The following is a 25,411-nucleotide window of genomic DNA, read 5'->3' as shown; positions in this document are numbered from 1 at the left end:
TGCTGTGGTAATTTACACCATCATTGAAATGATTATCAGATCCTAAGCTGTATCTGCCAGAGATGGGAAGAGTGTCAGTTTATTTTATTGAGGAATATTGAAAGTGAAATCTTGCGTGAGCTGTAGTGTCAGCGCTTTGTCCAGCATCCACGAGGTGACCTTTAACGTGCCTGTGAAGAAATCTGTGTTGATATGGTGGGCTGTTAGGGGCTAGGGGTGATGTGCTGGTGGCTGTCATTGTTTGATGGGATTACTGGTCTCTTAGCCTTGTGAGACTCCTTAACCAAAAGGTTCTGACATGTTGCTATGCAGCCCATTATATAATTAAGTCTTGGTTCTCTTTGATTTTCTGTGTGCACATGCAGCCTCTCTAATGTTGCCAGACTAACAGAGACCGAAGTCCTGATGAAAGTCATTAACATGAGATTTATTCACATTAACAGCCAACTCCTGCTTTTCAGAGATCTGACAGTCTTTCTCCTAACTGATGCAGTACCAATTCAAGACCAGGAGAACTGGCATAAGAAGATAAAAGCATCTCAAAAGAACAAGTAGCTAGGTTAAAAAAACTATGAAAACTAGTTAGGACTATTGAGAAAAATATTTTCAGTCCTATAAGTTTTTCGAAATTGTAGCTCTCTATAGCGACTGTGACTTTTAGTACTGAAAGGCAATTTAAACTCAGACAGATTCTTATGAGGGATAACTGCACAGGCTTCTTTATGCATACATATATACATATATATCTGTCTACATATATCATGTAGGTCATATATATATATATTTAATGACAGCTGTGTGCTTCCTAAAGGAGACATGAAGAAATGCCATTTTTATGACAGCCCTAGGTGAATGTGGGAAGGGGTATATTTTTACAGGAGTGAATTTTAGATAATTCATTTATCATCTTTGATTTAGTCTGTGTTACTCAGCAGGGTGAAGGAAAATCACCCACTGGGGGAGCTGTCTCTAATCTGCCTTTTGAAGGACCTCCTGGAGAGTTTCATCTTGTCACTCTTGGGATGCAGGGTTTGTGACCTGGGTACCCATCTTTCTAGCCTTCAGGCTTTCAGGCTTTTCAATTTATTTTGGATGGGAAACAGTCAAATCTTTTTCCCCTCCTGGAATTCTAAAAATGATTGTGTACTTGTGCTGGTACAAGGCTGACAGCCCTCAGCGTAGGAGGCCTTCTTCTGCTTCTGAGCAATGAAAAGATGTAGTTTTGTATGGTCTGAGCTGCCAATTCTGTAAGGACCTCATCTATTGGAGTTTCTTCCCAATCCTGGACTGTGTCAATTTTGTAGGTCCATCAGAGCACAGATTCTCAACTGTCACCTTGGCAGTGCTAATAAGCAGCATTTTAGTAGCATCTCCTGGGCTGATGTGGTGAGTGTATTTGTCACCCCTTCATTCATCCCTCCCTGCAGCTGCTGCAGTTTGAAGTCTGCAGTGAAACTCGTTGTCAGTCTCTAATGCAGGCCCTGAGAGTTCAGTAATGGCCAAGTTTTCACTCAAGTATCACAAGCTACTAAGTTGATGGGCAGCCAGCAGATTGTAGGGCCTTTCAGCCACCAGGGCTTGTCCCAAGCCTGCTCCAAAGCAGCTGGGAATATTTTGCCATGGAGATGTGGACAAACCCACATAATTATTAGCACACTGTTAATTTCCTTTAATTAATTTGATTTGTGAACAAAGTCTGTAGCCTTCAGACATTTTGGGATCTATAAGGCAGTTCTGTGAGTTTCAAAAAAACCTACATTAGCTGGACCACTTGTAGAGGCCTGATGTACTTTATGGAAAATAAATACTGGAAATTGAGCAGTTGTTGCAAATTCCCCTTAACTTTATGAAAAGCTGTGGGCAGTAAAAAACAAATTATTTTACTGTAGACCTACAGAGAGGAGGGGGATCACTGCAGGCTCAGAGCTTTCTACTTTATATGTACCACCTTCTGCTTATGCCAGGGAAGGGATTTGGGAAGAGTTCCCAACAAATACAATGGATGGTGTTAGCATTTTTTTTCTAATATATGAAAGTGTTTTTTCCAGGAAACATTAAATAATTCTACATTTTACTGTGCGTGTAGTAGGTAAGAATTTATTTTCCATTTCCTAAGTATATATTATCTAAATATATACAATTTCTATTGGTGACATTTGCTTTCTACTTTCCTTGTTCAGCTGTTTCTGCATTTAAATGCTCAAATGCAGTGTTGAAGATTTCTAAGGCACCTCTTCTAAGATAATTTTAAAATATAGGCTTAAGTAATGCACTCAAAAGTTGTCTTTCCTAAGTCAGTCTTCCAATTTTCCATCGGCTGATTTTTGGCCAGTCTCTATAATTTGGATTGAGTTAGGGGGTTTTTTTGGTGATTTTTATTTCTTTTCCCCTTTCAAAAAATATATGGATATATGGAAGAACTAGAAAATATGTAAGAGGGAGAAGGGTGACTAGAGATACCAGATTGCTTCTATATGAAGAGACATACAGGCCACAATTTTTCGGCTCAGTAAGCAGACAAAAGGAGGGAGTCTGTCTAGGTGCTTAGGAAATAAAGAGATTAAAAGATGAAATGGGAAGAATTATTCATTTTTTCTTGTAATGAAAACCTAGATGATACTTAATAAAGTGAACTGGTAGGCAGCTTACAACCTATAAGAGGAAGTACATTTTCAGAGATTGCCTGCTTCTATTTTGAAATTCATTGCCACAAAATGTGTGGAACAGAGAAGTTTAAATGGACTCAGAAGACCTTAGGAAAATGAATGCCTGATGGGTCCACTGAGGAAATAGTCTTTATATTGCATTAAGGAGATATTTTTGAATTTCATGAGAGGGAATACTGATTTTTTTCTTTAAATGTATAAATGGCTGGATAACAATCACCATAGCAACAGAAAGAATATCAGGTTAAGGCAGTAAGAAAGGGATTTAATGAACGTAATGTGTGTGGTTTTTTCCTCCTCAGATATGTTTGTGGTAATTCTTTGCCATATTTCTGTATCCGCATTTCTCTGAGGGCATTGCCCATTTTAGCCCTAATTCTGTGTACAAATGCTCTGCTGTTCATTGTTGAAAAACCACCTGCCCTGCAGTGACCACGAGCCATTTAGAGTGTAGAAATAAATCTTGTAATGTTTTAAGGTAGGCTGATCTTCAAATGAGGTCTGACTGCTGGGTCATTCCCAGAGAGCTGCTGCCTTTCCCTCAGCAGAGATTCTGCTGCTTGTCTGTGGCCTTCCATGGGCCCAAATTGTTTCTCTCCCTCCACTGAGAAGTTTGGACCACACATAAATCATGTCTTGTTTTCTAATTTGATCAGCTTTAACCTTTCTAGAAGCTTTTCTCAAGACTTGGAAAACAACAACGCATCAGGTGCAATATTAAATAAGCTCTGTAGTAATTACATAAACCTACTAAATTATTGAATCCTTCTAAACAAATGATGTAGGGAACTCTAATAAAGCTTCCTGGAGATCAGTGTTTATTTTTATAGCTGCAGTAAGGAATCTGAAAGGAGAGCCTTTAAGCATTGCACATAGTACAAGCTGTATTTCTTACCTGCTTTTATTTCTTACCTTTGACTACTTTGCTGAAATTACCACATCCTTTCCAGTGATGGAGTTTTGCTGGTATGTGGCAGTTTGTGGAGCTAGGAGAAAGTATTTATTACTGTAATCTTTCTTATATACCCTGTGTGCACTGTCTGTCAGTGTGCAAAATTGCTAAGAAGTTCTCATTGTCCAGTATTTTTTTTTTAAAGCTAAAAATTCTCCTGAATGTTGATTTGAAGCAGGGAAAAAGTGAAGCAGGGCAATAGGCTGTAAACAAAAGGTTTGTAAACAGTAACATGGAAAAGTATTTTTCACACTTACCACAGTTTCTATAAGAACACTATACAAAGCTTAGCTAAGTGTATTGTTATGTTCCTTGTGAATACTTAGCAACTGGTACATAATTTATATAAACTATAATATCTATGGATCTGGTGTTTGTATATTCTTGGCTAATTGGTTTTGTGAGCAAGCTGATTTTATTTGCCTTACAAAACCTGTTCTATGTATGTAACAAAGCCCAAGGGATAAATATATTTTTGAAAGCTGTCTCAATATAGCTTGTTGTTAATTAAAACCATTAAATGCCTATCATTACAGTGAAGAAAATTCATGTTTTGCTTAATACAATCTACAGTTCTTCTGTTTCTTGGAGAGGCAATTATCCATTACCAAACACCAAGTTATGATTTTTTTACTCAGTGGCTTTTGTAGAAGAGGAAAAAATATCTGCAAATCATTTAAGCCATTTTGTGTCACTTTCTGTGAGTAGTGAGGATAAAGATGAAATCATACTGTAAAGATGAAAATAAGGGAAAGTTCAGTAAAAATTGAACTTTCAAATTTATTACAAGAATTTTCAGTGTTCCATAGATGTGGATGTAGATTCCAATGCCAATAACCAGAGCTGGTCAAAATTCACTTAAAATCTTTAGCAGGTAAGCTTTGGCATTTAAGGTGTTTACTGATGTCAAGACAGAGTGTTAACTTGCCTTAACAAAAATTCTGATAAAATAATATTGGAGTTTTTTAATTGTAATTTTTAAGTATCAACATTTCATCTAAGACTTTGACCTCTTTGTATTTAAGTTTTCCATTTGATTTATAAATTACATTTGTGCATCCACACCCTTTGAACTAAAATGCAAAGTGGCTATCTTTTTTCTCTAGAACATTGTCCTTGTTATATCAAGGCCAACAAAATATCACATGGTAATTAGATAATGCCAGTACTTATTTTTAAAATACGTAAGTTTCTACAAAAAATTACTCTTGATGTTGTGAAGATTTTCATAAGTGTCTGGAGTTTGAGAGAGGAGCAGTTTTCCATACAGGATTGAGAACAGGCTTGATAGGTGGTACCAGAGAGTGGACTGAACTTTGCTTTCATTCTGAGATGACTCAGTGCCTTTAACCAGAATCAGAAAGTGATTCATGGTGGCCAGGCTTCAGAAGGTGAAAATCACAGCTGGTGAAATCACACAGTAGTCTGTACCTCAGGGGCCAGGCTAGGAAAAGTTCTGTTGTTAGAGCTGCAGAAATATGGGTGGGTTTCTTAAATATGAGACATCCAAAGCATTCAGCTCAGATAGTAGCCAAGAAACACAGTAAAGAATGGCAAAAAAAGAGCAGGTTTGATATAGCCCATTGTAGCATGCTGGTTAATTCCTACATGCAGAGCTTCTTGTGTAGAAGGACTGAAAAACAGGTCCTGACAACTGTCCAGCTGTGCAAGCCTCCCTTGCTTTCTCTCCCCAGTAAAATTCTTAGAACAGCACAACAGGACATTATTTGGCATTACTACACTCCACAGAGCAGGACGAGAACCTATAGGAAATCAGCATGAGTTTGTATTTGTTGTTAGATCCAACTTTTCCATAATAAGGGTTTTTTGTTTACAAACAGTCTGCTGAGGTCACTATTGCATAAATAACAAGGATAGTTCTGCTCTCAAAAGCTAGTAATTTGCTACCAAAAAGCATTTTGGAGGTTTGAAAACAATCTGTTCTCTGTGTGAAATGGATTTGTTTCCACTTTACCTACACATAATGAGTAGTGGTAAAGGCAATTGGTTCAGTTTTGTCCACAAGCAGCTATTCCTGAGCTACCTGATGTTCAGCAATTGGCTGTAGCATTCAAAGTATCCTTGGAGTCCAGGATATGTTGGATTTCACTGGACAATGACTTTGTGTTTTAAACTGCAGGAAAAAGAAGAGGGGCTTGTTTGCCTTTCAAATAGGTAACCCAGTGGCAATGTGTTTTCAGCCAGCAACTTGTGACAGCTGTTGAGGACTTTATACCTGGATGGGTCTCACTTTTATGATTACTGATTAGTTTTAATTTTATGCTTAGAGACCTGGTTGTTCATATCAAAGGATAATTTACAATGCCCCTGGGGAGTGCCTGATTCAGCAGTATCTTGGGTCCTCACAGTTAATTTGTTTGACCTTTAAAAGAGTTGTGGTGCTGCACACACACCTTTTGCTATTGCAATGCTGCCATCTGATTCAACAACAGTGTTTCTACACTGTGGCACATTGTATCCTAAAACCTTGAAAAGTGGCAAAACTGCAGGAGGACAGGGGTGGAGGTTTCTTGCCTGGTTTTCAAGAGAGAAGCCTGTGAGAGTCTCATAGAAAATACCTCCAATTAATTTTGAACACCTTCTTTGCCACATGTTGATTTTATGTCAGGGAAATTAAATGCAAAAATTTTGGGATAGAGTAATACTTCCCTGCACTTCATAAAGAAGCCATCAGAGGATAAGATTCTTGTTCATATTGTTTTCATCACTCTCATGATTGCTTCATTTAGTACTACATCTTTCTCAGTGCCTGTGTTGCTGCACTAATAACATCAGCATGTTGCAGTCACTGCTCCTTCAAAGACTAGTATTAATTGAAGCAATTTATTCTAGCAGAGCTGAAGATGGCCTATTTATACTTTTAATGAATTACAGAATACATTTGTCTTGTCATGTCCTTTCAGCTCCTTTTTCTGCCAAGTATGGATTTGCTGCCCCAGACAAGCATTGCCCAGGCTCAGCACAGTAGAACACGGGCGTTTTTCTGTGTTGTGTAGGAGGTCAGAGATGTTCACCAGCTATCACAGTATGGAAAGAGGGGAAACCCTGAATTGGTATCAATGCTGCTTCATTACCTGCTAGCAAAATAATATCTCAATCTGACACATAATGGAGCAGTATCTTATTTCAGATAATTCTCATAATTGATGCCCTTCAACATAATACTAAATGTGATGTATATGCAATATAAAGTATATGGTACTGATCTATTCCCACAAGTCTGACACTGTATTAATAAAACCTTTAGGGTTAAAAAAACCCATTGCTTTAATTCTGCATGAAACTCCTTATTCACAATTCTGTAGAAAGCAGTAGAATACCTTGGCTTCCTAATGTTAGTAGTATAAGGCATCCTGTGTCTAATCTTCATTTACGTTGTAGAGCTCTATTATGTGTAAAGTAGTTGGCTTTTAATAGTATGGTCGTTACATTTAATTGAATTGAGCTTTGGCTAATGAAAAATGTAAGGGAAAACATTTCATCTCATGACAAAATATTTGATATTCTCTGCAATGAAGGACCATTAAAAAAATGGAGCAAGATACTGCTGAGTTATGATAGGTAGGGTCGAAATTGTTAGCTGCAGTGAATGGTAGAATTTGAAGAGCAGGACCTGAATAAATACACAGGCTTCTAGGCAGTAAGAATATTAATGCTGAAATACCTCTACCAAAGCCTCTGCTGGTAATCCTCTGTCCTAAAGTAGCCTTACAGTTTTGGGTTAACTAATGTCATTTTTCTCCTCTACGTTTTCCCTACCTATTAGGTAGGAATTATTGTAAATGACGTATACTATCCAGTTACTCTCTAGATAATAGCAGTTAAGTACTGTCATTGATCTTACAAGGCAAAAAAACACTTCTGATACTCAGTTGCACTTTGTTTCAATGCAATGTAATTTTTAGCATTTTGCATTGGTTTTGAGCCGTTTGAATTAATTTGAAATTTTTATTCCAATTTGTGTAAATTCTCCGCTTGTTACTATGCAGCTTCTTGCCAAAGTACATTTTGTTGGCACAATTGGAGATTTGTTTTCTTAAACTCTAAATCAGTTTCATGGGACTATCCACATGGTGGTAACTCTGTTAATGCTGCTTTTCTCTATTAATTGTGACCCCATTCCCTCACATATTTGAAGGGCACTGTGCTGCTTCAAGGGCAGACTTCGTGTGGTATCTCAGTCCTAGACATTTGCCATTTGTCTCGCTGGCTGCTCAGGCAAGCAGTGGTGTATATCTGTTTCCTTAGATATGTCAGTTCAGGTCAATTGCTCTTTCCTACTGAAATCCCTCCTTCAGCGTTCTTGAACTTTCTCTATTTTCTATTCTAGGTCTATGCTCAATTAACTTTATATCAGTGTGGCTCTCGGGACCCAGTGGTGTTATGTAGGCTTGCCAAGTTAACGGTTGTAGGCTGGAACCTCAAATTGCTCGTCTGCACTTCTGACAGAATTTCTCCCTGGCTGAGTTCTAGGAATGGCTTTGTTTCAGCAGTAGGGTATGGTTTTTTCTTTTGGAGATGAAAGTAGCTGAGGTTTTCAAGTATTCTGAATGATGACATTCTTTGAAAAAACTACACCAGTATATTTTAACTTCATGGATAGTATGCCCCTATACCAGCCTTAAAGATAGCAATCAATCTACTCACATGGGAAATGGCAGACTGAGGGGATCACAGGTTAAACCTTGCACTCTGGGACTTTAATGAAATTGTTCCATGTGGGAAAAAACCATCTTAATCACCTTTGGCTAGGATCCAGAATTATGTGAAACAATTGTTTGGATTTGGTATCTCTGGTGAATTCAAGAACCACCAGAGGGTTCTTTGATTTCCTTTATCTACGTACCTCATATCCTGGATGTGCCAAACCCTTCCCATGAAAAAGTGTTTTACTTAGAAATACTAAAACAATCACTGCCCTTTTTTCTATTTCTCATTTAACAGTCTTCACTGAGAATGAATAAATGTTTCTAGGAAACAATTTATATTTCATGTGAAAGGGTCTCTGTAGATTACAATATGTTTGCAGCAGTCATTCTTTTGCCTTTTACATCTAGTTTTGTTTCTAATTTTCCCTTCTCTTGGTTATCATCATCTTCACTATTCACAGTTGCATCTTTCATCCTTTTTGTATGAACTAATCATCCATCACAGTAGCAGTTGTGTTCTTCTCCCTTGATATTCTTCCAGCATGCCTAACTCTTGTTCAGACAGATGCTAACCATGGTGTTAAAACTGTACCCCTGTGTTGGGGCTGCTCTGTCCAGCTCATGCCGTGAGATGTGGAGTCCAGAACCACACTGGTACTCGTGCAGCAGTACTGTTTGACAAGCTCATCATCATTTGCATCTCATTGTCACCCTGCACAACTTGTTCATTGATTTCTGTCTTTGTTTCTTCAGTTGAAGTATGCCTATTTCCCATTTTTCTGTTCCATCAGTGTTCACTTCTACTTATGCAAGACACATGTTATTATTTCATATTGGAGTTCTTACCACTCCTGTTTGTTTTTCTAACTGTTTGATATAGTTTGATATATTTTCAGCACTCCCCACTTTTGAGATATCTTTGCATCTTAGACATTTTAAAATTAGTAATTTCATATTTCCTGTTCCAAAACAGTAAAAAAAGCTATTAGTTAAGAAGATCTTAATATTGACTTGCTGTGAGCTATTCAAAACTTTTCTTCTCATCTTGATACATCATTCTCCATTGTTCCATAGAAGCTAATCTGTAAATCATGTTGTATTATCTTTTTTCAGGAGACAAATATCCCTAGGTGAGGGTTCATAAGACCTTGTATGAAATAAACCTAAAGTTCAGATACAAGCACACTGTCCTCTTCATTTCAGCTACCTATTAATTCTGCAGTACTATTGAAAAAGCAGTCAAGTTTCTCCAGAATGACTTGGTAATTTTTAGGTCTTGCTGCCTCATGCTCATCTTCCTGTGATTCTCTGGAGAAATTTTATTATCATCCATATAGCGCCATAAATTTGCAAAAAAATTGCACTAAAATTGGAATAAATGGAATTCTTCTCCCTGAAGGTCTTGCATTCTTAAAGACTCATTAAAACATCCACAGCCACATCTGTGTCCTTTGCTGTCCTGGACACAAAACCAGGTTCTCCTTGTAGAAGCAGCAGTGGCAAAACAACCCCAGGGGAGGCAGCCTTTCCCTCTGCCCTTTTACTAACTTTATGCAACTTTCCGTGGTCTCCCTGCCCCTCTCTGACCTTTTATCAAGCAGATGCAGTCCTTATGGCGCCCCTTAATGGCAAACTGAGCCTCTTGAGCATTGAGCAGGATGGCATAAAATTTTCACCCAAGGACTGGGAGTTTATATACTGTTTGAGACTGGCTTCTCAATCCTCTGCTTTGTAATTTTAACTTGTTTTGGAGTTCTCCGTGGCTGTGGGTGCACAGGTATGCCAGTCACACTGCAAATGTTTGGAAGCAAGGTATGTTTTTAATACAAAAAAAATGCAAAATATCAGACCTAAATGTCTGGATGTAGATAGTATTTCACTGGTATTTCACTGCAAACAGGGATGAGTTGTACTGGATCACAGAATGATCTTCAATCAGTTAATCTGGTGATCTTACCCAGTATCTTATCCCTATATTGACGATAAGCTTATGTTTTAGAGTAGAAATGTTAGAATATTCCTAATATGTAGTTCTGATGGATTTTTTTGTATCAGTGTTTGGATTTGCTTGCAAGTTAAAGATTTGATACCTTTTCATTTTCCGAAGCCTCTTTTATATTATTATGGATTACACAAATATGAAAGAGTTTCTAACTACTACTACTACTAATTCAAACTGTGAGTCCTACTACTACCTTGTTGTGAATGGCAGAAAATTCTATAGATTACTGCTATACTTAATTTGAAAAGGAATTGTGAACTTTAATGTTTTAAGTGGACTTAAATTTGTTTTAGGATTTAAGTGAAACTCCTTTTATTCCTTAGAACTGTAACAGAGAAGTGTCCAATTTACTCCATTTATTTAATGGCTCACTCCCTTATTTCATATTTGTCTCCTGTAAACATTAATTTTCTTGTTTATGTGTTGTTTTATTATTAGGGTCACTTAAAATTTGCTTTTTGCTGTATTGCAAGGCTTGCAAAGGGAATGAGGCACCAATGTGTAAAATACACATACGTGGTAGAAGGACATCATACTTGACATAAACTGTTGACTTCAAGGTTAAGAAACAAGTTGTCATTGAAATGAAACCTGTTTGAGTCTAACTTTAATCTAAAAGCATTTTTAGATTGTTAGTGGCATAGATTAATTCATTTAACTCCATGGACAGAACAGCTTTTTTGTTCACAGAAAATGTGCTCTGGTTGATATGGGGGTGTCTGTCTTGTGGTGTGAGAACTGCCTGCCTTGCACTCTTTTCACTTTCCTGTTTCTTAGAAGTTTTTTGGATTTCAAGTAAGGGGTTCCCAAACTTACTTTCTTTGAATTGTGTAACCTTAGCTACAACAAAGTCGCCCAACTGAAGTTTTTGGGTTTTGGTAAAATAGAAGATGTATACTCTGGATAAATTGTAGCCATTTCAAACATTAATAGGCATCTCCTGACAATTATCTTTTTTATTTCTTATGTGAATCATGTTTTTCCTGAAAAGTAGACCATGTTTAGCATGGTGGCATACTTAAAATTGTGTTAGATAGCAGTGACATGCATTATTTGGACAGTAACTACTGCATCATAAACAAAAATAGTGTAGATAATCATGTTCAATACTGTGATAGACACACTGAACACTTTATTTGCTAATGTCTGTTTTCAACTGTATTTACTAGGAGTTTGAGATAATTTGCATCTCCATTTGGTTGGGCCTGTGACAGACATTTGCTTTGCTTGTGTTTTGAGTAAGTGTCTTTGTTTCATCCTGCGTTGCTTGTGGAGGGTGAAAACAATGTTAAAATTGTTCTTTTCTCTCTCCAAACCGTTCCTCGCAGTTCTAGTTGAAAATGCAGTAAATATTGACTAAAATTGGAAGCATGTTTTGAGTCAGAATTTCCCAACAAATTACCTTTTTGTCTGAATTCTACATTTGTTTCCTCTGGATAGCTTTTACTGGATGGTTTAGCTTCTGCTGTATGGCTAGAACTGGACAATTCTGAGCAACAGGGCTGTTTCAGAAAGAAAAGCTAGGAAGCTTTAAGTTGAAAATCTTTCATAAAGTAGCTGATTTCAAAGCTTGAACTCACATAACAAGGTAACTTGAGAATCAAAAAATCCCACCCAGACTGCCATTAAATACATGTTTAAGAGACCATTGATTTTTTTTAAAACACATCCTGCAAGTGCTGATTCTGCAAGCAGTTGTTTCTTATAATCAGATATAAAAGCCCTTTATCTCCTATCAGCTGATGGCTGTGCTATAGCCTTTGGCTCCAGACTTCTGGTAGGAAATTTGTACGTATTTCTACAAAGAATGAGACCCTAATGGCCTTAACAGCAGTACTCATGGTGTGTAACCATGCTGGAAATTAGTTTCTCAGGCACTGATCTTGACAGGTCAGCTGTCACAAATTGATATACATATCTGTAAATACATCAGTCCTATAAACAAAATTCTGTCTGCAAGAAATGGAAGATAAAATTGGCACAGTTCTTAACAAATGAAGTGTTCTAAAGCACAAGGATACACAGGGAAAATCCCTTCTGGAAATTGTTTTCCATATGTTCCATTTATGATTTTTATGTCTATAGTTTGCTTTTAAGAGGCTGAAAAGTTTGTACTCTAGAGTACTGTTCTGAAGCAAAATATGCTCCTTCTCCTTGCACTTACCCCTGATGCATAGAGTAAGGATCTTTGTCTTCTTTTGAAAAAAAAAAAATCATGGGTTTGCACGGTCTTATTTCCAGTATTTTTTAGAACTCTTTGAGGTAGTGCAGAGTATGAAACAGAGTATTTGAGAAGTCTAAGGCCCTTTTATGAAATCAGATTTTGAAAGGTGCATGTGTAGGAGAAAAAATTGATGTGTCAGTCCACCAGTGATGAAGTTATAACTTGAGTGTGTTACATTTCCCATATTTAATGAATATTAAATCATCACCTGTAGATTTTGCAAGCCATTTTGTCAAAAAACTTGATCATATGCCTAGGACAAATAAAGAAGGTTTAAACAGTAAGATTTATTTAAAGATTTGAGACACAATAGATGCTATACACACCTACACTCATCTTTGAAGTCTGTTGAACCATTTTGATTTATGTCAAAGGAAAGATATGTCCATTTGCTTTGGCAGTAGCAAGGGCTGAGGAACATCTGGAAATATTTCAGAGCAAGCATCTAAATTCAAATTCAAAAGATACCATGGCTACAGTTATTTATCTGCCTGTGTTGCTGCAGACACTTGATGTGCAGACACTCCTCTGTCACTCCAAACTGCCATCGCAGGAGGAGAGTGTTCAATCTGAGATGTTTTAGCTTCCAGGAGTGTCATTAGAAAGCTGAAAATTATTCAAACATTCTCCTCCTCCATCCTCCAGGTCATCTGGATAAAAGGAGGTTTACCTTAAGTCTTTCCTTTCCTGCATCTCAGCTTTCATGATATAGTGACTGGAATAATTTTCATCAGTTGTGATAGTTGCTGAATATTCACTGAATGTCTTGTTCTTTTCTAGTTCCCTGTTTATCAGTTTAATGCAACAAACCAGAAATAAAACTATACAGATCTCTTCCATCACATTTTATTTGTTGATTTGATTTGTGAGGCTTTAGGATAAAACTGAAGTCATAGAAATAAATCATGTAAGACATCTAGCCATAGGCATTTTCAGTGAAATAAGTTCTTTCCAAGAAGATTTTGACTTGTTACATGAAAATTAGCTTCTGGCAGGAGGAATCCATATTTCACAGATCTTGGACTGTGTTTAATTTCTACAGGGCATGCCTTCAGCTAACAACACTGCTTCCAAATATGTGAGCATAGTATTGGTGTTTAAGAATACAGCTAGAAAAAAAAAGAGAAGAAAACAGTTTCTACTTGATACTATTTATGTCTCTTCTGAACAAAATGACACTGTGGATTCTGTTTGAAGGCAAAAGGAGTCTGCTGCTGCTGCTCAGGAACATACTTTGTTTGAATAATCCAAAGGTCACTAAAAATTGACTTTTTGTTGAATCTGTTCTATTGAATTGGACTGTATTTCTCTTCAGAAAATGCAGTAAAATTAATTTTTAAAATGATACATTTAATTGAAAAATAAAATATTTAGATGTAATTTTCCAGGGAGATATCCTGAAAACGTGCATGTGGTACATCTGGTAGATATGAGATACTTGTTCATCAGGAGCCTGGGAGCTCAAGAGGCTGTAATTGTTTTAGAAATCAGGTAGAAGTAGGACAAGAACAGAGAAAACAGGACTTGAGACAGGAGCTGAAGAAAATGGGAGTTGAGACAGTTTGACACCATAGAACCTGTGTCAAGAATTTATGACTGTAGGTGAGCTAAAACACTGTGGAAAAAAAGGCTGGTCTTTGATAAACATAGGGTATTTGAAAATAAGGGATCTGAGCAGAGAGGGAGATCTGGGATAGTGCAACCACAGGTAATCCTGAGGACCCTCAGACAATATAAACTTACTGAGGAGAAATGTAATGTCAGAGTGAACTAAGTGAAATGATATGCTAAATAGCACAGATAACAGAGCATTTATATTGCACCCATCAATGAATACATTCAGGCAAGGCACGTGTTTATGTCTGTCCTCTGACACACACTCATTCTGATTCTACATCAATGAAAGCCACACACCTCTCAGCCTCCCGCTATCAGTTCTGGATTTGATCAAGCTGCTGTTAAACATTTTGTAAATGCTGAAGGATCCCTGCCTGGCAGTGCTTCAGACTCCTGGTGCTTTCTGTTCCAGCTGGCGACGTGGGACTCTGAGAAAGGCCTGAACGGCAGCCTCCAAGAGCGGCGTCTGGGCAATGACCTACAGGGAGTGACACTCAAAGTGGTGACTGTCTTGGTATGATCCTTTCTGAGCTCAGGAAACAAAATGCTCAAAATAAAAAGAAACTTACTGAATATTTTGGGCACTTCCCGCAGTGTTTTTCCCTATCATTTTCAGTTCTGTATTTTTGGATGATCGGTTACATAACAAGGAACATAGATGATGGCCCTTTATTATTTTATGTGAAGCTGTGCACTATCAGTGATACAGAGCATTTGTTTGTTTGCTTATGCTGTTTTTCTGCATTGTAATTCCTGCCAGGCATAGAACCAGCATAGGGCCTGAGTGCACAGGGGTACATTCCAGATACCGTCCTTGAGCTTGGATAGGCAGTTTTCAGCATTTCATGGATTTTAAGATCAGATGGGCCAATTATGATAATCTAATCTTGGCTCTTGTACACTGCAGGCTGTAAAATTTAATCAAGTGTTTCCTACATCAAGCTCATAAATTCCCATTGAGATAAACTATATATTTTAGAAAGGTGTCATCTTTCCAAAAAAATCATTATGCTTTTGGGACTACTGTCTGTTAAACTCTGGAATGGTAAAGAGCTCCTGTCGTCCAAGTGCTACATTAGGGGCAAATTAGGGCTTGAATGCATTCCTGGCTAAGGTATTGTAATCTACAGATTGCAGAATATGATGACTTTTTTTGTTGTTTTCAATTCTCTTTTTCTGAAATGTGGTAGAAATAGGCAGTACCTAAGTGTTAGTTAAGATGCTGTTTTGTTCTCAGGAAGAACCTTTTGTGATGGTGGCAGAGAACATCCTTGGGCAGCCAAAACGATATAAAGGATTTTCCATCGATGTCCTGGATGCGCTGGCCAAGAATCTGGGCTTCAAGTATGAGATATATCAAGCTCCTGATGGCAAGTATGGACACCAGCTCCAAAACAGCTCCTGGAATGGCATGATTGGAGAGCTCATTAACAAGGTACACAGAGAAGAAGCTGCATTTAAAAAAATTGCAGGAGAATGAATTAGGTTGAAGGCAGCAGTGCAGAATGCTTCTGAGCTATGGATGATTTGAGTGTGACATAAACTACAATTTAAGACTCTGTATGCAGGATAGGAACTAGAGAGTCTCTTGTTTTATTTGCTTCCAGCTGCTCTCAACATAAATTCTGTTGGTGTAAATCTATGTGTTTACATTGCTATAAGAACAGAGGTCATCTTTTTGTGTGTGTGAGGGAATGACTATAGAAGATAGAGGGAAAAGTAAGGTATTCTCCTTAAAATATTAACTACTAGTGTTTTATTTTTTTGTCATTTTGTCTTTGAAAGTTGTTTGTAGATGGGACTTTCTGTCATTTTGTGATGATGTGTTTAATAAAGACCAATGAGTAATGACAATGAGTTTGACTCCCAAACAGGAAAAGCAGCCCCAATAACAGGGGATCAGAATTTCAGAGTTTAAACTGGTCTCAAGATTATTCAGTCATTTAAAACTGACAGGACCAAATTTCTTAATTACAGTATTGCAAATCTAGGAGTAAGTTAATTGAAATCCATTTAAGTAAATGGGGTAGAGTTTGTAGGTTGGAGTCTCCCAGAGAATGAAATGAGTGTGTTTTGTTCATGTTCTTGCAACCTCATATGGGACAAGTGTTAATCAAGAAGAAGAATCAAAGGAATTAATATTCCATGTTGCTGCTTTCTGTAGAAAGGTTACTCTTCTTCAGTGGAGGTTATTACTGAAAGTGAAAGCTTTCTCATTATCTTGTAAATAGGAGGCTCAGTATCTGTAAGGAGATGTTTAGGAAGAAATAGAAGCAATTAAAGCTATTGCAAACATGTGTGTGATAATGGGATGTTCTTGGTTGGTGCTAGGGAGCATAAAGAATTTTCAACTTATTTTGCATTGACATAAACTATTTGAATTTAATGGATTGAAAAATAAGGTAAGAACTCCTGGTAAATTTATTTTGAAATTGTTTTCTTTGAAGCAATAAAATATCTATTATGCTATTTTTAAATGGTATTTCTGCTACCATTTGTTCCACAGACTCCGAAGAGTTTCAAAGCAAACCTCCCTCGTCTAATATTTGCTTTACATTCCCAACACAATTAGAGATAGGAAACTGAATGTATATACTGGTTTTTTTTGAAGAGGCCTCTTTTTATTAAGACAGAAAATATTGAAAATCTAATTGAAACTCTTCAGAAGCTTTGGGAATCTTATTTATTAACTCCTATCTTGCCCTTCATCAAGTGTGCATACTCTTTAAGGATTACCTGCATGCAAAACCAGCTTCTTTTAAATATTGAAGCCAAAGCAGTTTCAGGAACAAAGTTGCCTTTGTGCATTTTTCCTGTTACGAGCTTTTTCCATCACTTTATTCATTTTAAAAAACAAACAAAATCTTCTCCCCAGTTGTCCTATGAAATCTCTTCATGAATATGGAAAGTTGGCAATTCTGCAGGGAGAAAAACAAACATTAGCTCTTCCTACCCTGCTAACAAATACACAAGCTAAATAAACGGTGTTTCTTTCTTTATTGCTTACATTGCTCTGGGTTAGGATGGTTTGGAGTTTTAGGCATTCTTTGGGAAACAAATGAGGGATAAAGGTTAAATAAGCTACCCTTCTTCCAGAGAGGAGTCAGGGTCATGCTTCTCATTCAAGAGAACCTTGACAGGTTATGTTTCATTACTCTTCTTTGGGCCAGTGCAATTAACTAATGTTTAAATGGCGAAAGTGATTCTGGTTTTATTTTTAGAGAATTTATATGAGTGCATCTAAGTGTTTTAAGTTATAGAAGGAAGGGCATGGAGTCACTTGGTTCTCAGAAAGCTTCTCCTTAATGCTTCTGCTGACCAAACTCCTGGTGGCAGGGAGCGATGTGACATGCTGCGTTTGTCTTGCAGAGAGCAGACTTGGCCATCTCAGCCATCACCATAACGCCTGAGCGGGAGAGCGTGGTGGACTTCAGCAAGCGCTACATGGACTATTCCGTAGGCATCTTAATCAAGAAGCCCGAGGAGAAGATCAACATTTTCTCCCTCTTCGCTCCTTTTGACTTTGCGGTGTGGGCCTGCATTGCGGCGGCCATCCCCATTGTGGGCGTGCTGATCTTCGTGCTGAACCGCATCCAGGCAGTGCGGGCGCAGGGCACGGCGCAGCCCAGCCCCTCCGTGTCCTCCACCCTGCACAGCGCCATCTGGGTCGTGTACGGAGCCTTCGTGCAGCAAGGTACTGACCAGCAGCCACAGGCAGCTCAGCCCTGCCCACAGTGGGCTAAAGGTGCAACAGAATGGGCAGGTACTATGTTTTATTAGCTCAGCTGAGCAAAAGAGGGAAAGGTAGGCAAGTTTGAGGCTTTATGTCTTTTTTTATGCCTTTTCTGTCTCTCAGTAAGTCCAGAAAAAGCACATGCAGGGTTTTGCTCTTTGTGAAAATTGTTACATTGGAAATAAACTCCAGAGCTGTTTGGTGCAGAATTGCAGCACTTCTTCAGCTCTGAAGCTAGCACCTTTTTAATTGTTTAATGTATAAATGAAAATAGAAATGTGTCAGCTGTATCCACTGGAGCAGTGAAATGCATTTTGATGAAAAAATGAATGACTTAGAAATATATATGTTTTTGAACTCATGTGAGATAGTTTGTCTCTTGGTTGTTTGAACAGAGTGTGTAACTAACTTTACAGTCAGGAATCTCTAGGTATAGGATGAATCCTACTGAATTCAATAGGACTGCTCCCATTAACAAAGTCATTTTTGTAACTAATTGTTTACAAAACTGCCCACACAGGTTTTGTGCCATATCTAGAATGTTAGTTGTATTCTTGGAAGGCAGGTGTTATTGAATGCTGACATATGGGTAAAGTTGTTAACTTTTTTCTACATTTTTTATTGTGATTGCAAGCTTCTAAAGCTTCAGCTAGAAAATCCATCCTATTGCTGTGAAACTTGGTCCCTCATCTCATTAAGGTGGCAGCCTTGATAGGTTTAATTGCAGTAAAATATAATCAGCACAAACATATGCTGAAGTAAGTAGAACCAGCTCTATGGTGAGCTTTAGTCTCCAATGATACTCAAGCATAACTGTGTTTGAAGACTGCTGGAAAGAAACCTTCACATGATTTGAAATCTTGTAAAGGGTAACAAGTAATGACACTAATCTTCAGTCTTTGCAGATTTAAATACAGCAAAGATAGCACACAAGCCATTAGGCAGTTCTGTGGGGCTGTTTTTTCCAATTCTGAAAGGGTAATTGAAAACAGAATATTACTATAATCTGAACAATGATTTAATTCCTGCATATTAGTTGTGCTTAACTATTCAACTTTATTTAGAACATTTTTCATGTTCTTTAGATTTGATCCTCAATAATTCTCAAGGGAAATATTTAGAAAGATGATTTTCTAGAACACTGTCTAGGGCAAGAGGAAGACTGGAAAAAATACTTGTGAATTCAGCCTTAACAGAAGCAGTGCTTTTCCCACAGTGAAAGGGCAGACTGGAGGGGAAGCAGAGAGGAACTCAAGAAAGTTCAACATACATGGGCACACAGAGGGTGATTGCAAATGGAAGCTGCTGAGATATCCTCCATTTCTCTGTTTATTTGTAGGGGGTGAATCCACTGTCAATTCTGTGGCGATGCGCATTGTCATGGGAAGCTGGTGGCTCTTCACCCTTATTGTGTGCTCTTCCTACACAGCGAATTTAGCAGCATTTCTCACAGTATCAAGGATGGATAATCCCATACGGTAAGAGCCTCTTCTTAACACGAAGCTGGAAACCTGGATTTCACAGGAAGGTATTATCCATTTCAGTGCTCATTCTTGCAAGAAGGAGATAACTCTCTAATAAAATACTCTGCTTATTTGCAGTGGCTGTTTTTCTCTCCTCTCGCCCTCTTCGCCTTCACTCCAACAGCCCTCAAGCAGTTCTGATGGAGGGGACAATGGCACTTTAGTTCTGTATTTTTCCAGAAGAGAGGTCTCTCATGTCCTGCTGGTTGTTTGGTTGTAATTTGTGTGTGTGTGTAACTTGGGGGTTTTTTCCTGCAAATTTAAAGGTTGAAGCTTTTCATTTTTTTTCTCACAAAATGTGGACAGAATTTCCACCTTCACGCTGGTGTGAAGTACTGGGAGGGCCATTGAAATTTCACACTCAGTGCTGACAAGGTTAGAGCCTGATATCTCATGTTTGATGTGGTAGTGATGGAGTGGAGCAGTAGCAGCGCAGCACAGGCTCTTCTTCTAGAAAGTGCTGAGCCAAGAATTTCAGGTGTTAGAGGCTGGCACAGTTAAGCTGCTGCTCTTATTTGGGATTGCATTGGGAAGACTGGCACTGAATGTTTGTGTTCTCTTCCTGAAACAGAAGAATTGTCACTGAGGTGAGGCTGGCACTTGTGGTTTCTGCACAGAAGAACATAAGTCAATTTCTTCTAAACATGAGTTCAACAGAATTTCCGATTTTTAGGTTGCCAATGTTCATTTGCAGATAATGTAATGCTTTGTGTGGATATATCATCAACATCATCATCATCATTATACCAGGCCAAAACCTTAACAGGCTTTGGTTTTAAATTCACTTTCTGTTAGTTTGGCCATAATAAATGGGTCTCAGCAGTAACACAAATAAATACTCCAAGTAATTTCTGGAAATACCATGAGAAACTATGTAGAATAAAACTATCCATGTATGATGCCTCGATGTACTGGAAAGAAGGTTAAGCTCAGTGAATAAATTGCTCTTGAAAAGCAGGACACAAATAGCTATCCTGAAAGCTTGACTAATGATATTCTTAAAAATGTCTGAAGGTTCTATTTCTTTCACTGCAGAAGAAATTTTCTGTTTGGTCTAATCAGTACTTTCCAAAACTCAGCAAAGTTCAGAGAAGGACAAAAGTTGCAGTGTAATTACATGAGGAATCTCCAGAAAAAAAGAGGTTTAAGAGCAGAACTATGGATTTTTAGAGGAAGCCTTTGAGTATGAGCTGTTACAACATTTACAAGGGATTTTAAATCCCCTTCTTATTAAAATGAAAGGACATTGCTAAGAATCTTGAGGAGATAAGTTTTTTTGGGTAAAGGACCTGCTCAGAATTGTTTCACAAGTATTAAACTCAGGCACCCTTCTACTGCTAGAGATGATAGCTGGAGAATAGTAATTAAATGCCTTTCTATATCTAATGGTAGCTGCCACTTCCCAGGTCCCTTTATCACATCCCCTAATACAAGTTGAGGATGTAGAATTAAGAAAACATCAGCAGTGTATTTCAGGTGCCAGAAAGTAAATGCCAAAAGGAAATTTAAGTTGCCAGAAGTTTCAATGCCTGTGTTCCACCTACTTGGCTGTAGGGGCAAGGATCTCTAGTGGGTGTTTTCAGCCACAATGTGGAGAGTTCATATTGCCTGATGTCAAAAGTGGTCCTGGACGCTGTGGTTTAGGTTCCCAAATCATTCCTGAAGTGCCTTGGCGAGAGGAGGTGGGGCAAAGAAATAGTTTCTCTGGAAACTTGTGTTGACCTTTGTCCATCTCTGAGCTATGATTTCCATGTCCCCACTCTTTAGGCGAAACAGCTTATAAAATAATTTGTCAGATTTAGAACAAGTATTTTTTTCTGAGAAAGTAAATGACTGCCTTTCATGAATTAATCGTGGCCTTGCGCCTCAGCTCCCCGTTCTAGCTGGCTTCACATCATATGATGTGCAGCGAATGTTTTTGCCTAACTCTGCCACTCAGCTTGCCTGCATTCTGCCTTTCATGAACCCAGAAAGGAATACTTCAGTGAAATCAATTTTTCCCACCCAAAGAGCTACAATGAGCTAGAGCTGAATATTTGCTCACCAGCTGAGAACTACCAAATCTATCTGTGTACACTTCCATTGTTAAGAGAAAACAACCCCCATCCTTTCAGTAAATGTCTGCTGTTATCTCTCCCTCCATAGAGAAGTCCTCTGGTGTTCAGTGCTGCTGACTCCAAATTGCCAGCAGGAGAGTAATAAGTATTATGATGCTGCAGTAGCTTCAGCATAGTTAAGATTTTCATTACAAGACTGATTTTCTTCTGAAGCCCTCTCTAAAATGCCTAATAGAAATTGTTTCAATATCAAATTGGCATGTGTGGTCTGTGACTAGTGAAATAGAAGTATGTTTGATTGAATAACTAGGTGTCAATCAACCCAGTGATCACTGCCTCCACAATTTCACAGCAACACAAGTGTGTCATAGAAATCATAAACAATATTTATTAGAATGGGCTTGGTGAGACATTCACTGAAGTGAAGTTGAACTGTTGGAAGGCAGACTTTTAGAATTATCGTGTCAGATGAAAGCCTGCTGATAAGGGAATACTGTTTTTTGGTTTTTATATCTGGCATCGGCAAGTCTCACAAGGCTATTCCACCCTGCTGTGAGTTTCAGAGGCTTCCTGTGGCTCATAGAAAGGTGAAATATCCAGTGTAGGAGGAATGGCAGAAAGCAGCTTTGATCTGCCACCTGTATTTGTTTCCTGACAGTTACTTTGTAAATCCTGAATAGAATTTTTTGTCCAGGTGTCTAGATCCCAGGCTTAACTTGGAAAGAAAAACTATTCTTCTCTTTGGATTTTCTCGAAATGTCAAGGGCTTCATCTCAAGTGTGCTAACAAGAAGAGGCACTGCCTTTCTGGTCTGGAGTGACAGCAAGTGCTTCCTTGCTCCTCATGTGTCCTGTGTGCCCATCATTCATCCTGGTGTCACGTGGTGGTGGGGTGGGTCCAAACATGGAGTTTGAGACGCACGTGACATCCGCTATCCCCTCAGAAGGTCAAAGCTGACAAGAAATTTGGTGTACCTTCCTTGGCTGCCCTCAATTTTTCAGTTGCTAGTGGTTGGTGCTTCTGCTCCCCATTGATCTTTTAATGCTGCTTCTCAATCCCTTTGTTCAAATTACGTCCTGCATTTCTATCTTCTCTGTGCCCCACCTCCCAGCCAGGGAACAAAGGCAATGTTGTGGTTACCTCAGGATTTCTGTGTGTATGGACATCCACAGGCAGGGCAGTGACACATCAAGCAGATTTCCTGACCCCTTATGGCCAGAGGAGAGAGATGTTATCTAGTTCAGTATGAAAAAGGGAAGACAACTACTGGTGCCAACTATTTTGGAGTTCAGGTTAGGAAGCTGTGATCCATGTTCTAACTTTGTAAATAATCAATTCTCAATTTTTGTTTTTAATAAGAAATCTAGGTAATGTTTAGAACCTGTGCTAATCCTCAACAAACTTGTTTAAGTTTAAACCTAAATGATTTGCATTTACTATTCTAATATTTGCCTGCAGTACTGTGTGCAGCTGAGGAGTCTTCTAATGGGTCAGTCTACCAAGTAAGGCAGAATTATTACATGCGGGTTTGTTCTTTCTTTTGTCTTATTACATTTTCAAACAGCTCTTGGATCTGCTGTCTGACCTTCCATTTGTAATTATGAGTTTAATTAGCAGTGACTTACATTCCAGCTTCATTTCTTGTTAACAAGCAGACTACACGCAGTTCAATAGCTGCACAGATATTCTGAAACTCAGGTTTAGGAAAGCTTGTCTGACAAGAGGCTAAGAATCATGCAAGAAAAATAGGACATGAAAAAGGTATTCTATTTTCAAATGCAAAAGAGTTTAAATTTTTTATCAAATTAATCCTTGAATTTGTACATGCTATGGATGCCTTGGGAGGCATCCGTACTATATGCATTCATGAACTGTGTACAAATGCATAATTTATCTGCTTTAAGATCTCAGCTGTTGTTTCATGATTTCAGATTTACTTATTTGTATTTTAATCTCCCTATTTCTTGTGTTTTGGTGACAGCTGAAGATTTAGAGCAGCTTAGTTGGGGTGATAGGCCAGCACTAGGAAGACTTGGGTGCAAATTCTTTTTCTACCACAAGCTTTGTTTGATCTTGGCAAGCTTAGCCTCCTCTCTGTCTTGTTTCTCTTTCTGTATAACACAGTAGTAATATTTGTATGGAGTAATATTTTCTTAAATGGCATATTGTCAGTTTAGCTGTTTTAAAGATGATGGCCATAAATGACCATATTACTGTAGCACTGCAGGTATCAAAAAAAGATATATTTTCTGGGTTGCATACAAAGCAGAAGCAATCTCAAAATATTTTATAATAAAATGAGAAGAGTACTTGGAAGATGCCAGCCAGAGGGAAAAGAACAAACATTTCATCCATTGTAGTTAAGTGGATTTGATAGGGTTGGTGGCAAGAACCTCACCAGAATCCCTAAGTATTCACAGCAATTTTATCTTGAAATTCCTCAAGTTTGAGAACAGCCTTTCTCTTGTTAATATCAGATGTGTCTTTTTAAATATTTCATTGGATTTTCTTTTGTTATGTTTAATTTGTACTGTGTTTTGCAATGTCTGTGCAGCACCTCAGGCATGTTGGCAGGAGGCATGTAGGAATGAGCATGATAAAAAATAATTATTGTGATTATCATTAAAGGCCTGTGAGGAAAAGCTTCAATCATTAAATAACTTCATTAAGTCCTTCCATAAAAACAAAGGCTAAAAAAGTGTATAAGAAAGATGCAAGAACTCAAAACTTTTTTTCCTTTCCAGAACATTCCCTCTCTGTGCATTTCCTGGGAAAAGCTCTGTGCAGCAGGGCAGCAGTGCTCAGGGGCAGAGCTTGCCAGCATTTGCCTTCAGGCTCTGCTCAGGACAAGGCTCTGGGCTGCTGCCAGTGCTCCAGCTCCCATTGTTTGTCTTTTCATTTCACTCCTATTGATGGTGCTGCCCAGTGGGTGCTGCCTGGAAAGCCACAGAGTCTGGAGCCTTTTGAAAAGCTTTCTGAATGTTGGCATATGCCGCTCAAACACGGTTTAAAATGGATCCTAATTGCTCCTCTAATTGAACAAGCAGGCAAGCATCTAAGTGCAAATATTTCCCAGGGACATTTTTCTGAATGCACAGCTGAAAATCAAGCTTGCATTCCATCTCTCCAGTTGCCATAACAAAATGTGGTGTAGATTGGAGATCAATGGCAAACCAAGAGATTTGTGATTCCACACCTCTCCAACTTGACTTTTGAGAGACCTGTATCATAGCATCTCTTCATTTGTTCTGGTTACTGAGAAGTTCTGTGGCTGAGGTGGGTTGAGGCATTAAAATTCAGATGCATGCACAGTTTAGAGAAGAAAATGGTTTGGATATAACATTAGCAAAATCTACCATCTGTGCAGGTAATAAAATCTTTATTATTTTTTTCTTTTGCTTTGAAAGGAGAAAAATCTCACAAGAGTAGCAGCCCTCAGGACAGCCCATCAAAATGTACAAGGATTGGTTTAAATCTGATATTTGGTACTCCTTGGCTCAGACAGAGTCACCTTTTGGGTCAGATTGTCTCACATTAATATAGGTTATTCCCCTGCTGTCCACAGAGGAGCTGTTTGCTTTCTGCATGCATTCAATCCCTCTGGCCCCTGACTTACACCTTCCTTGTTGTAGGATGAGGTTTCTTTTTATTACATGGATAGCACCTATGACTTATTTTGTCAGGTTGTATTTTCTATGTGACTCCTAAGGGATAAACAATACATAACACAGTAATAGAAGATTTTTGCTCAATAGGATACTTAGATTTCTATTATTTTTTCTCTAAAGAAGCTGATTTAATGTCTTATATGAACTGCTAATAGCATCTAATATAGCAGGATATTAAAAAAGCAAAATAATTATTACTATAGCAAATCAAACAGAAAGGGCCTTAAAGCTTCAGACAACTCCTAACAGCTCAATCCATCATCTCTAAACACAAAAACAGAGGAAGAAGAAAAACTCCA

The 25,411-nt window shown here is 38.2% G+C and overlaps 1 protein-coding gene across 3 annotated transcripts in view; it reads left to right on the top strand.

Annotated features, from left to right (window-relative positions):
* GRID1 (glutamate ionotropic receptor delta type subunit 1) overlaps window positions 1-25,411 on the top strand; it is a 484,225-nt gene that overhangs the window by 420,305 nt on the left and 38,509 nt on the right. For all 3 annotated transcript variants that reach the window (XM_030951116.1, XM_030951119.1, XM_030951117.1), the window contains exons 9-12: window positions 14,544-14,645; window positions 15,369-15,566; window positions 17,501-17,825; window positions 19,204-19,342. In XM_030951116.1, coding sequence (XP_030806976.1) covers window positions 14,544-14,645; window positions 15,369-15,566; window positions 17,501-17,825; window positions 19,204-19,342 — 764 coding nt within the window. The remainder of the gene's footprint in view (window positions 1-14,543; window positions 14,646-15,368; window positions 15,567-17,500; window positions 17,826-19,203; window positions 19,343-25,411) is intronic.

The sequence above is a fragment of the Camarhynchus parvulus genome, chromosome 6 (genome assembly GCF_901933205.1).
Source record: "Camarhynchus parvulus chromosome 6, STF_HiC, whole genome shotgun sequence".
Classification (NCBI taxonomy): Eukaryota; Metazoa; Chordata; class Aves; order Passeriformes; family Thraupidae; genus Camarhynchus; species Camarhynchus parvulus.
The sequence above is the reverse complement of the archived record's forward strand: the minus strand, read 5'-3'. Positions and strand labels throughout refer to the sequence as shown.